This window comes from Mustela lutreola, chromosome 2, assembly GCF_030435805.1.
Source record: "Mustela lutreola isolate mMusLut2 chromosome 2, mMusLut2.pri, whole genome shotgun sequence".
Lineage (NCBI taxonomy): Eukaryota > Metazoa > Chordata > Mammalia > Carnivora > Mustelidae > Mustela > Mustela lutreola.
The window spans coordinates 206,908,201-206,922,347 of record NC_081291.1 but is presented as its reverse complement, the minus strand read 5'-3'; the positions used below and the strand labels follow the sequence as shown (position 1 = coordinate 206,922,347).

At 36.1% G+C, this 14,147-nt stretch overlaps 1 protein-coding gene across 4 annotated transcripts in view; it reads right to left on the bottom strand.

Annotated features, from left to right (window-relative positions):
* Positions 1 to 407: 407 nt before the first annotated feature.
* The window catches only part of GABPA (GA binding protein transcription factor subunit alpha), a 36,413-nt gene continuing 22,673 nt past the window's right edge, over positions 408 to 14,147 (bottom strand). For all 4 annotated transcript variants that reach the window (XM_059164511.1, XM_059164510.1, XM_059164512.1 and 1 more), the window contains exons 6-10: positions 13,825 to 14,019; positions 10,614 to 10,667; positions 9,562 to 9,702; positions 9,124 to 9,316; positions 408 to 4,011 (exon numbers count right to left, since the gene is read on the bottom strand). In XM_059164511.1, the coding sequence (XP_059020494.1) occupies positions 3,783 to 4,011; positions 9,124 to 9,316; positions 9,562 to 9,702; positions 10,614 to 10,667; positions 13,825 to 14,019 (812 nt within the window). In that variant the 3' untranslated portion in view covers positions 408 to 3,782. The remainder of the gene's footprint in view (positions 4,012 to 9,123; positions 9,317 to 9,561; positions 9,703 to 10,613; positions 10,668 to 13,824; positions 14,020 to 14,147) is intronic.

The following is a 14,147-nucleotide window of genomic DNA, read 5'->3' as shown; positions in this document are numbered from 1 at the left end:
TTTTTTAAGAGATTTGAGAGAGAGAGAGAGAGAGAAAATGAGCGTGCGCGAGTGCCTGCACGCGCAGGAGCAGGGGAGAGGGAGAGAGAACCTCAAGTGGACTTCCTGCTGCGTGCAGGGCCCCTGGAGGGAATCAATCCCAAAACTCTTAGGAGATCACAACCTGAGCCAAAATCTAAAGTCTGCTCAACTGAGCCACCCAGAAGCCCCTCATTTATTTTCTTAAAGACTAAATTCTAACATCTAATTTTAGTTCAGTGGAATCTGTTCTTCCAAATTGGTAAGTTTTTAAGTAAAGTATATGGGACAATACAGCAGATGTAGAAATATTTTCATCCAACCCAATATCCCAGGAATTTGAGTCTCTTTTTTTATACAGGAAAAAAATTTCCAAAAACACAGAAATATACTGTATAATAGTTTTATTTTTCTCATTTTACTATTTTTACATTTTATGCACAAATATTTTTTATCTGAGTAAAAATAGAAAATAACTGTTTCATGTAAAATTACAAAAAAAATAAAAACCACAAAGCAATACATAATTGTTATTATGACCGTATAAGTGTCTTTATTTAAAGAGTAAAAATGTATGCAAAAATCCTCCTTCCTTTTACAAAAGACTGAGAATATTTTTTTCTGGCAGCAAGTGAAATATCACTGAAATATCAATATTTTTACACCTTCTAGATGTGAAGACATTAAATTAGTCACAGGTTGCTTTATAATTATGAGTTTTAAAACATTTTTGTGCTATTTCAAAGATATACTAGTTCTTTTTAAAAGGCAGTAGCATAAAATGATGAACATGGAAAACAGTAGACCCTCACCAAAAATATTTGGAGGCACAACCCTTTAAAGAACTATCACACTTGAGTTTCGCCATTAAACGGGAGAGAAAAACTGAACCATTTCCCTAATTAACTGACATGGATTGATAAAAAAAAATTAATGTAATGTGATAAGTCGATCCAAGCGAAGATCAACCATACACTGCAATTCTGTTTAATATGTCTAATTTTCTGATATCAACACTGACGTCCAAGCTTCAAGCTAGATACATATGAAAGCTGGCTCAGTAAGAACCTCATGCGGAAAACAAATTTTAAAACAAAAATGGACATTCCTTATTTTTGTACTTAGAGGCTAAAAGATGACCAACCATTTTATCTTTCTTCCCTTAAATACACTGTAAATTCTCCTATGGAAAATTTATTCATAAAAAAAGCAAAGAATGAATAGCATGAATCACATTTCCTTTTACAACACAAGTTCTTTTTCAATAAAAGAAAAGATTGCCTGGCTTTCTAATGATTGTAACCTCAATAAGGACAATGGAAATAGTTTAATATTTAAGTTGAAAAAAACTAACTCAAGTTTCTTGAACCAATTGGGGAAATCAGTCTCATGACTTCACCTGTGTTCTGGTGCATAAAAATGATGGTGATAGATGAAGAAGAAAAAGAAAAATGAAATAGCACCTGGTCCTGTATGAGAATGATCTTTGTTGAAGTTCTAATGGGAAATAAAATAAAAATTGCCGAAGAAAGAAAAATGGAGAGAATATGTTCTTGGAAAAAGGAATCTAAGGAATGCTTAAAGGAGAAGCAGCAAATAGTTTGACTCTGGAAATCTAAAAGAAATGTGGGTGTTCCTTGCCTTAAAATATATACATATAGTTGCAACATAGTCTGTCATCTTTGCTAAAACTTTAAAATAATGTCTCCCCAAAAGCATTTTAAATACTAAAGTCAAAAGTTGTAAGCTACTGATAACATACCAGAGACGTTTATTATATTTTTTAAAACTATAAGCGACTTGTCAACTCCCCAGACTGAGAGATGGTGCAAAACCTCCTTTTTTTGGTGATATATTTGTTCTGAACTTAAGAGTTTCTATGTATTATTTCATATGCTTATTCTACTCAGATATCCTTGTAATCAGTGCCCAAATTAAACTAATAGTTTGTCAGTCTATTCCGTATGTGTTTATAAAAAAGTAAAAATAGAAGTTACAAGTTTTACTCCTTTTAGGCATCCCCTGCAGGTCTTAAATGACTTAAGCATAAAAATGAACATTACACATTGCAGTCCTTTAAGCGCAGCACTTCAAGCTGCGATTTGAGGTTACCAGAGAAGAAAATCAGAGATCCTTTCTCTCCTGCTTGTTCCTAGGATCTCTGCCTTATGGTTCATTCCAGACCACTATGTGGGACCAGTACAGTGACTACCAGCAATGCCTCCTTGACTTAAAACCAAGCCCTTTCCTCCTGGTTAGTCAGAAGCATCAACTGAGCTCTTACAAAGCTGTTTGGGGGATAGATTTAGTGGAAATGGTGAGGGAGAAGGTGCATAAAGTAATGTATGTCAATCAATCTTCTGCTTTAAGAGGATTAAAAGCTCCTGCCAGTATCTCATGATTCATGTATAATACCTTAAAACAAAACAAACAAAAGCAAGCAAGCAAAAAAGAAACATTTCTAGCCATTTCTGCTTAGTGTTAGCTGGTGATAAGTAAGGAGTTTCACATATGAGAATCATATAATTAAAACATTCTTAAAATGAGTTATTATGTTTTAATATCTCTTTCCTTTTGAATATCATTATATATAGATATATATATATTAAAACGGTCAAGTGAACATGTATACAGATATTTATACTCACACATATATAATATTCAAAAGGAAGAAATTCAGTAAATGGAAAATTTTGTTTGGAGAGAAGACTGTCTAAACTGGAGGTCAGAATTTCTTCTTAGAACTATGGACTAGTAATTTGCTTCTGTCTTGAAAGGGAAAGTACTGCTGACTGATTAACGTCTTCATTTCATCAGAAACACAATGACTACATAAGCTGCTTTTGCATAACACACTAGCAGTATAGGGCAATTTTGAAAAAGAAAGAAAGCAAGCCATGCCAAACCAAACTAAATCAAACTTTTATTTTCTGGCTGAGGTATACTTTTTCAGTTTTTTAAATCTCTGACAGAAAAACAGAGATCATTTCAGAATTTTTGTTAATAGTTGGTTTATTAGAGAATTAAATGCCTCTCTTAAAATAATTTAAATTCTTGGCCTGACATTATGAATAATCTATACAGAAAATCCTTAAAATTAGCTTGAGTTAAGCTAGATTTCAACCTGGATCTCCTTCTTCAGCAATGCTCTTCTGCCAGTCGACTTCTTATTGTCCTTTGCTTGCAAATATATAAATTATTTTAATAACTTGATACTCTCAGTTTAGTAATTTATTAATATTATCATTTTATTTGATATGAGTATTTTAGCTCTGCTTGATTAGATGAAACAGGCACACATGCTTTAGCTGTGAAAAATTCCATTTTCTGGTTCTATGTAAAGCAACATCTAAAGCAGCAGAGAGGGGAAACAGTTATATTTTCAAAAATAGTTAAGCCAGACTGTTTCCTGGAGATACTTCATTTATTTTTCATCCTCAGATGCTACTGACTATTTTTGGTAGGGCTAGACATTAATACTGACCAGTTTAGCTTTCCTGACTGTTAACAAACTATCCCACAATGAACCTGACTTGGTACTGAAGACATTGTGGTGACCTTTAAATTTAACATACACGTATTCTAAAATATATGCTCAAAGTAAAAAGATCCAAATTCACAAGAGTATGAAATATTTATAAAAAAATCATGCATCAGATTGTACAGTCTAGAAATAAAAGAAGATTCAAATTCAGTAATAAAGTTGAGAGCAATACTTGCTCTAATGTTTAAGAAAGACCTCGGGCTCCCAGAAGGTCCTGGGCTCAATTATCCTTTTCCGTCTGCAGTGAAGCAGTGGCCAGGGCTACTGCTGTGACCGGCTGGGCAATCCCGTGAAGCTGCATCTTTGCAAGTTTCTTCTGTTCACATTCTGTGACCAAACGGTTCAACTCTGCTGCACTGTATCCAATAAGAGTCTTCAAGTCACAGACAAACTTGTACACAAATCTCTTGCCTTGAACTTTACAAATCATGTCCCCATCATAATAATACCTTTAAAAAGAAATACACATTAGGACTATAGGAAAAAAAAAAAAAAAAAAAACAGAATTTGGTCTTGTTACAATAGTTCAGATCCCTCCTTGAGCAGGAGCCTAGTCCTAGTCCTGTATCTACCCCAATAGCAACTAACATTGAAGTTACAGAGAAATATTTAATGTTACTATCCAAGGAAACTTCAAAAATTGCTTACTAAAATTTCAATGTTCAGTATTCTAAAACTCTATGTACTAAATTTTTAAACTGTATTTCAACAATTATGATAAAATACTGATTTAAAAATGAACACTATTAAAACAAAACAGAAAACCTTAGGAGTAGTAAGAAAACCTAAGAACAAGGGCTGGAGTCAGAATGTCCAGATTCAAAATTCAGTGTCTTGACTTTGTGTGATTTTGTCACCACACAAAAGTCGAATTTTCTCTAAGTTTTTACTCCTCGTCTATACAATGAGGTTAAAAACCGTACTTACCCTCATAGAACTGTTGGGAGTTAAAAGGATTATCTTTGCAGAGTGCTCACTTAAGCACACAATGACTGGCACACAGCCCTCTATAAAACGTGAGCTATGTTAATAATTAAGAACCCACATAAAAGGAGAAATTTGTAATACACATATTCTATGGACTGTGTGAATGTCCACTTTTCTGTACTGTACAAAATCTCTTAAGTTGCAGCCATGCCTTTGCAGTCACCATTTTAATATGTAAAGGCTCTCCTTTCAGTGAAATCCTCCAAATCCAATAAGGAGCATCAGAAGTGTAAGTAAAGGGTTAGAAGACAGATAAGATGCAGAAAACCAAGAAGAGGGGACGCCTGGGTGGCTCAGTTGGTTAAGCGGCTGCCTTCGGCTCAGGTCATGATCCCAGTATCCTGGGATCGAGTCCCACATCGGGCTCCTTGCTTGGCAGGGAGCCTGCTTCTCCCTCTGCCTGCCACTCTGTCTGCCTGTGCTCGCTCTCGCTTCTCTCTCTATGACAAATAAATAAATAAAATCTTAAGAAAAGAAAAGAAAACCAAGAAGAGGACATCATAAAGAAACAAGGGTTCTATACCTACAAAGACAAATCTGGAGGAAGTCCCTCTAGAAGCCTAGTTTACTGCCGCTATGTATGGAAATAGAGCTGGACTTAGATTTACTTTGGAAAAAGTTTACTTACTATCAATTCCAATAAAGGGAAAAAGGTAAGTTAAGACTTATATAGGCAGGGAGACTATTAAGCCTAATATTTTGTTTTACTTTATTATTTTTCCCCACCTCCGTGAAGCTTCGATTTTAAAACTGTACTGCCCATCTGTACCAGTCTGACAATAAACAGTTATGAAAGGAACGACTATTTGCCAAAGTACCAAGATGGTGTAAACTACCATATTTAGCAGGACTTTATTATAAAGCCACTCAACTTAATCAAGAGTCCATTAATGGAAAGGCTGACCTATGTGCAGGAAATTAAGTCACTTTTCAGAAGAAAGCCCAACAGGCAGTTATGTTCACTTTCTCAGTGAGATACAATACACTGGGCAGAGTTCTTGTGTTTCCTTTTGTGCCAATTACGTTCAGACATAATTTAGATCTTAGCCCACAAACCATCAATTGCCTGTCATCTAATTTAAAATGAGACTGGTATTTTAATTTCTTAAGATTTCTTCACAATATGTAAGGCTACAGCAAAAAGACACTTGAGAAAAAAGTAAGATGAATGAAGAAAGTGGTTTTATATTTCAAGGAGGAAAATGGAGTTGGTATAATCCTATGTCTCTTGGTAAATGATGATAAAAGAGTACAAACACTAAGTTCTAATTTTACTTAGTATGTCCTTCCATCTACTAGATGCTGTCATACAACCACTATCTATAATAGCATTCACCACATTTGTACCCTCCATAGAATGAAGAAAGTAGAAAGGTACATGATACCTGTATTTTCATGGACTTGATTTTGCCCTCTTTTTTTTAAACTTGTATTTTTTTTAGCCTTTATATGTGAAATAGATTTCCCTAGGATCCTTCCAAGGTCCCTCCCAATCACTACCCCTGCCTTGCTCTAAAAGGTTAAAAACAATCTTGTTCCATGATAGTAATTCACTGCTTGTCACCCAAAACATGTATCCCTAAACTTCTCCTGCTTCTTGAACTTTATACTACAAATGCACTCATACATTATGTATTCTTTTGGGTCTGACTGCTTTGCTGAACATTACGTTTGTGAGGTTCATCTGTATCAGTGCTTGTAGTCCCAGTTCATTTCCATGGACACACAGTCCACTCTTGTTTACCACCATTCATTTACTCGCTCTCCTGCTAACAGGTATTTGGTTTCTGGTTCTGGGATATTATAAATAATGCTGCTGTGAGCACGTGTGCAGATGTATGCATTTAATTCTGTTTGGCAGATATTTAGGAGACAAACAGGCTACATTCCTATCAGAAGTGTAGAGGCGTTCCCGCTGCTCCACATCCTCAACACCTGGTACTGGCAAGCATTCACATGGAGGCCAGCCTGAGATACGCGCTGTGCCATTTTATCATCGTTTCCAACCGCGTTTCCCTGATTCGAGAGGCTGTGCGCTGCGGCATATGGTCATTGGCCATGCGGATAATCACCAGTCCAGTGTCTATTCAGGTCTCTTGCCCATTTTTCCTATTTCTCCTACTGATCTGTAAAAGAGTTCTTAAGTGACTTCAGACATGACTATTACGTCGGGTTTGTGGCTTGCCTTTCACTCTCCCGACGATGGCTTCTGTTGACCAAAATTTAATTGTAATCTAATTTAAATGTAGTCCCAATTTCTTTTCTCCATCAGGGTCAGTGCTGTTAATTCTGGTTGATGTCTTTTCTCACCTACCGACATCATGAAGGTATTTCTAGATGCTTTCCTATTTTACTTTCCATATTTAGAGCTACAAGCTACATGGAACAAATTTCTGGTATGGTATGAGGAAGAGGTTGAGTTTCACTTGTTTCCCACATGGTTAGTCAACCATTCCAGCTCTAGCAACTGAAAAGCAGGTCTTTCCTCATGTCTTTTTTCCACACCATCTTTAAGTCAAATACTCTTATATTCTTGGCTCTCCCTGGGCTCTCCGCTGTAATCTGTCGTTTATTTGTCTCTCCTAAGCAAAGAACACATTGTCTTATTGTTCCAGCTACAGCAAGTTTCGATGTCCTGGAGAGCAAGTCTTCCCACTCTGTTAATCTTCTTCAGGTATCCTAACTACTGTGGCACTATATATTCCCACATAAATTTTACAATCACCATGTTAAGGTCTACGAAGAAACTTTCTGCACTGAAACTTTTATCAGAGGAGACCTGACATCTTAAAGATTAATTCTAATAATTTATCTGTAATTTTGAAGGGACTTGTATATATACAATTATATCAACTGCCAAAAAGGACAGCCTTAATTCTCATATGGAGAGGATCTTTAGATAGTTGGCAAAGTATGTGAGACTAAGTAAGTGATAAACACATCGAAAATAAAGCATTTCAGGGGCGCCTGCGTGGCTCAGTCGGTTTAAGTCTGCCTTCAGCTCAGGTCATAACCTGAGGGTCTTGGGACTGAGCCCCACATCAGGCTCCGCTTCTCCCTCTCCCTCTGCTCCTACCCTGCCTCCTATTTGTGCACTCTCTCTCACCTGCCCCCTCTCTCAAATAAATAAATAAAATAAAAAAGGAAGAAAAGACAGCATTTTAGTTACTTTGAGTGCTAAGGAAAAGTTATTTTGGAAAAGAAAAATGATCATGCTAAAATATGTAGCAGTACTTACATGATCATGACCCTAACACTGAATGCTGATATAACAACAATTTCCATATAATTATGTAATTACATTAGGATGAAGGGAGAAAGAGTGTGTAAATATGTGTAGTGGAGAGGTGAATCATAATCTCTCACTGTGAAATTCACAATGTCCAAACGAAACATGAAGTAGCAGTAAACACATATTATTTAGAAATAGAGATAAATCGCAGAGCTGTTTTACACTATATTCACTCTTTCAAAAAAAGACATTAGTTCCATATTTCCATATATCCTGCTTTTTTACTTAAATGCACATACTAAATTTCCATTCCCGTGAAAAGCATAATTTCTGAGAGTAACTGTCTCAACAATATTCATGCTACTTATAGGAAGTTACAAATAATTTTATTTTATTCCAATTCAATCCATGTAAAGGTTGGATATTCAGATTTAGGGTGAAGGTAAAGAGAGAACAGAGAAATGGGTCGACATTATGCACCTTGTTATAAAAACAGAAAATATCTGCATTTTTGCTAAAATTTATACTCAATTCACCTATCCAAATGATAGCACCTTAATCTTTTATGATGGCAGAAAGCTCCGAGATTAAAATATGTTTTAAACAGAGTAATATATGCTTTTCAACCAGATAAAAACAAATCATCTTGGAATCATCTAAAAAAAAATACATGCCTCAAAATTATTACTAAATATCTTTGTAAAAAGTCATTTTTGGGGTGCCCGAGTGGCACAGTTGATTAAGTGTCTGACTCTTAGTTTCATCTCAGGTTGTGATCTCAGGATCAGGGGATGGAGCCCCCCACTGGGCTCAGCACTGAGCACAGCATCTGGTCAAGTTTCTTTCTCCCTTTACCTCTGCCCCCTTCTCCCCCCACACCCCCACCCTCACATGCTCAAGCACACAAACTCTCTCTAAAATAAATCTTTTTTAAAAAGTCACTTTCAACAACAGTGTGAAACTATGAGCTTTTTAAACTTTTTTTTTTTTTTTAAAGATTTTATTTATTTATTTGAGAGAGAGACAGTGAGAGAGAACATGAGCGAGGAGAAGGTCAGAGGGAGAAGCAGACTCCCCATGGAGCTGGGAGCCTGATGTGGGACTCGATCCTGGGACTCCAGGATCATGACCTGAGCCGAAGGCAGTCGTCCAACCAACTGAGCCACCCAGGCGCCCTTTTTTTTTTTTTTTTTGAGCTTTTTAATTAAATAAACATAACAAGTCTTTTAATGTTACATAACAATGTTAAACCTAGAATAAGAACTAATTTTTTAGAAAGGCTTAATTATAAAAATAAATAATAAATTATAAAGATAAAAAATAAATAATGGTAAATACTTACCTTAATGCACGACTGAGTTTCTCATAGTTCATTGTAGGCTTATTTTTACGTTGTCCCCATTTTTGTGCAACTAGTTCAGGCTGATTTAGCTTAAACTCGCCTTCATCACCAACCCAAGAAATGCAGTCTCGAGCATCCTTGTCAGTAAGAAGTTCTAGCAAAAACTGCCACAGCTGGATCTGACCATTGTTTCCTAAATTGAGAAGGACAAAGCATTGGCCACAGTGCTATGGATTAGTAGCAGGCAAAAGGCACCACACTGCTTCTTCTCTGGGTCGTCCCCTAGCCATGCTAAAAACAATTTTTTTTTAAAACAAATGCTGTTTAAATACTGCTAGAGAAATAATCTATATTCATATTTTCATACAGTGAAAAAAAAAACCAAAATACACATGATTTGACAAATTTTATAAATACCATAAGATAATGCAAAAATACCTGTTCTGTTCCCAGGTGAACTTCTATCTTCTCCTGAAATCCTTGGAGCTCTTTGTACTTTAGCTGCCTTTGCACTACTATTTATAACTTTAATAGTAGTTGGTGTAGCAGACTGTACTGATGCTGGAATAATCTGCACAGCTGCAAAGAAAAATGGAAAAAATTTTTTTTCCTTCTAATACAAGCAGTAAAAAATCTACTAAGATATAAAATGCTATTCATTTTACTGATGTGCTTCTAATCAGCTCAAAAAAAAAGGCCTCATTTTAAAAAAGCCTTAATCCACAGAAGTTTTGAACAAAATGACCAAAGAAATCCTGAGGATAAGGTATGATGTTTGCATTATGGGTTGTCAATCTTATCTTGGGGAATAAGAGGTTTTATTTTCAGTTAACTTAGTGGTATAAACAGATTAAACAAGAAATTATAAAAACATTTGTTTTAAGAATATTTCTTCATTAAAAGTAGTTTATCAAATGTTGGGGAAAAAATATGGACAAATGAGAACTCACACACACTGGAGAACACCAACATCTACCCACACTTGGTGAAAAGCTATAGTAATCCCTAGTCCGGCTGGAAGGAACCCCTGTGATAAACCAGAGAATCTCCCACACATTCTTACACACACTCATTCCATCATACTCAGACTTTTAAAAAGAATAGACAGCAGTGAAAATGAATGAAATCACACTGCAAGTATCATCAAAAGTCTCATAACTGTTACATAAAAAGCAAGTTATAAAAGGATATATACAGTTTATTATCGTTTTACCCAGTTTAAACACAGGTAAAACAATGCTATAAAGTGTGGTTGCCTAGTTGGTAAAAATATAAAATATGCACAGAATAATAAACATCAATTCAAGATAGTCATTTAAAATGAGATCTAAAACAGGCAAAGTTGATACATAAAGTTTTAATTCTTCCAGTGTACACAGATGTTAGCTACTATACTTTATTTCTTGGTGTATCTAAAACATTTCATAAAAAGTTAAAAATTAATTTTATTACCTTGCAGTGCTAAATTAAAAGAAAGCATGAATACTCACGCTGATCAATTGTAACTATCTCATTCATCTGTTGTTCTTGGCTTGCCAACACATCTGAAGAATACACATAAAAATTTTTGTTTACATTTACCCCAGAAATACAAACTCAAGTCAGTAAAACTCAATTCAACTGACCAAGCAGATAAACTAAAAAGCAAAACATTCAACAAAACTTAATGGCACAATAACCTAAAGAAATACTTGATATTCACTTTGCAAGAAAAAGATAAATATATATATATATATATATATATATATATATATTTTTAAAAGATTTTATTTATTCACTTGACAGAGAGAGATCACAAGTAGATGGAGAGGCAGGCAGAGAGAGAGAGAGAGAGGGAAGCAGGATCCCTGCCGAGCAGAGAGCCTGATGCAGAACTCGATCCCAGGACCCTGAGATCATGACTTGAGCTGAAGGCAGCGGCTCAACCCACTGAGCCACCCAGGCTCCCCCAAAGATATTTTTAAGAGAAATAACAGATGGAGAGCTCTAATTCTTTTAACATTAAGAAAAGAAATGTTAGAAAAATGCAGTTACTTTTCACAATTCATAGTATAAAATAGCAGTTCAGATTCCGAGCTGGATAGCCTCATAACATAAATATCTATATCTAAATCTATTTAATCTGTATAAAACCATTTAAACCATGGAAACGTTTAAAATCAAATCAAAGATGAGAATGTACACCACACTGAAATTACTTAGCATTTGTTAGGTATACATTCTCAGTCAAGATGAGATCTTCAGAGTTTACTAATCTGTTCTAACAGATTGAATAAAACTGCTTTAACTTTTTTTTCTAAGATTTTATTTAGGGAGAGAGAATCTCAAGCAGGCTCTGTGTGGAGCAGGGATCCCCACAATCTCATGACCCTGAATCATCACCCGAGCTGAAATCAAGAGTCGGATGCTGAACTGACTGAGCCACCAGGCGTTCCAAAAGGGCTTTAACTTTATAATGCTGCTTAAAGATAGTTAAATTTTCAATTAAACTATAGTGGTCCTACAAGTCACAAGTGAACGAAATAATATAACGATGGCTACAAAGACAGCTCTCAACATGAGTTACACTGTAAAAGGTCCTAATATAACCACTAAGAGAGCCACTCTGAACTCGTCTCTTGCTATCCCCTACCCAAATTCTATTCTTTATTTCTTTAACGAAAGTTCCTATTTCCCCCGTCTCTACTAGTTCAGCCGATTTATTTAATGCCCATCACAGATTAGATGCCTTTCTCTTCAAGCTGTACTGCGCACCGGGCGAGTACCAGCCCGGGCACCGAGCACAGTTCTACTTCGGGTGCCATGCCAAGATCCGGTTCTAGGCACACGGAGCTGGAATGGACTGAGAAATCAAAAAGAGATCTAAAGCTTCCCTGTCAGATAAGGGGTTTCTTTGGGGGTTTATATAATTACATGGGACCAGCCTCAGATCTTGGTTCTGATCTTAGCACTCACTTATTGGCTGTGGGACTTTGGTAAATTGTTCAACCAACTGAAGCATTAATTTCCTCATGTTTAAATGAGCTATCCCACCTACAACTTCATGAGGCCGTCATAAGGATTAAAGGAAAATGTTTTTGTTTTTAAATAGATTCTCATTTATTTATTTGACAGAGAGATCGAGTGCACACACAAGCAGAGGGAGCTGCAAGCAGAGGGAGAGGGAGAAGCAGGCTCCCAACAGAGCAGGGAGCCCGACATGGGGCTCGATCCCAGAACCCTGGGATCATGAGCCAAGCCAAAGGCAGACGCTCAACTGACTGAGCCACATTTTCCACCAAGGAAAATGTTTTCTAAAAGCATAATACTTGAAACATAGCTTAACTTTTCAGTAAACTGGAGATGTTACTAATTCATCCAGATTCTTAGTTCTGAGCATTCTCCCCGCTTCAAAGAAATGAACAGATACACAAGATTCCTGTGAAGTCTCTGAATGAGCTTTAAAGACTGAGAAACACTAGGACAACCAGAGACAACCACAACAAAGTGCTGCCATGAAGGAGACAGCAAAACCCACCAATTTTAAACTGTAGTCTAAACACCGTCTTTGTCCTAATCTTGACAATTCCTACAAGGATACATTTCAGTAAACATGACTCACATGTTAAAAACCCAAAACAATTCAAGAGTTTTCCTTATTTACCTGAAAAACTGCGTAGAGATGGAAAAAGCCCCCCCAAAACCCCTGTGAAACCAAAGACAAAACTTAAACCAGAACATTTAACTTACTTATCTAATAAGAAAAACTGGAAATAAACCCTGTAAATGTAAAGAATGCAGTAAGACTTTCGGTGTCAATAGATACTTCCCCCTCTACTATTTAAGAAATTCCATGAAAGAGAGAAACTCTGACCAATGAAGGAAAGCCTCTCTCTAGAGTTCATTTTTTATTTAGCAGCAGAAAAAGCATCCCAGATAAAAACCCTAAGCCTGTGGAAAACCCCTCCAACCAGAGCTGTTCCTTTACTGGGCAGGTAATAGAACAAACCCTACCAGTTACCTTTTTATCCATGACCATTACAAAAACAAAGTCAGAGTTTGTCTTATTCACACATTCTGAAAAGTATGTGGGTCTGGCTAGCATTTCTGGCCAGCTGTATAATGATGTGAGGGAACAGGGTACTGCTAATGTTTTCACAGATAGTCACTGAAATATAAGAAGGATTAAAATTCAAACAAAATAATTTACATTTATTTGAGCTTTTTGTTGGTCAGCCAAGTAGTTTCCAATTTCTGTATATAGTCACTTAATCATAATAATAATGTCTGTGGAGCCAACATGGAAACACTTATAAAAAGCAGACTTCAAAATGAAAGAACTGACTGATGAAACAGAAGTCAACGGATGGAATTTATGAAGAGAGCTAAGTGTAGGACACAGAATCTTAGCTTGGATTCCGGCATTCTTTAGTCTGGTTTTGGATCTTGGCTCTGCCATTCCCTAGCCCTGTACCCTCGAGGGACTGGCTCTTTAAGCCATGGTATCCTATCTTAAAAATAAGGAAAGTATTGATTTGTGCATCAGTTAGAGGGATTAAATTAGATAATACATATAAAGCTCCCAGCACAGCTTATACAATTAGTAGGTGTTAATTATTATTGCTATTATCAAAGACCACAATAAACAATGAAGACAAAGTTATACAGAATAAAGTTAAACTCAAGTTACAGTGCAAACAGGTAATAATTCAAATTTTATACATTTTCGAAGAAGTTCCAGATGACTCCATAGAATTTCTCCCCGAGGCACTCGCTGAAAAAAATCTTCTTGGTTGAGACTGCATAATTCTCTTCCAGAAATGTTGAGTGTGGTCAGGTCTATATCAGTCATGCTGAACTCCTTCATTACCCAAACCACCCAGTGCAGGACTTGGTCTGTAGACCACTGTATAGGATCTAAAGAGAAAAATATTACCATTAGCCTAGTCCTATCTTAGATATCATATAAATTCACAGTTACTTTGTCAATACACACACACATACACACACACACACACACACACACATATAGAGAGAGAGAAATC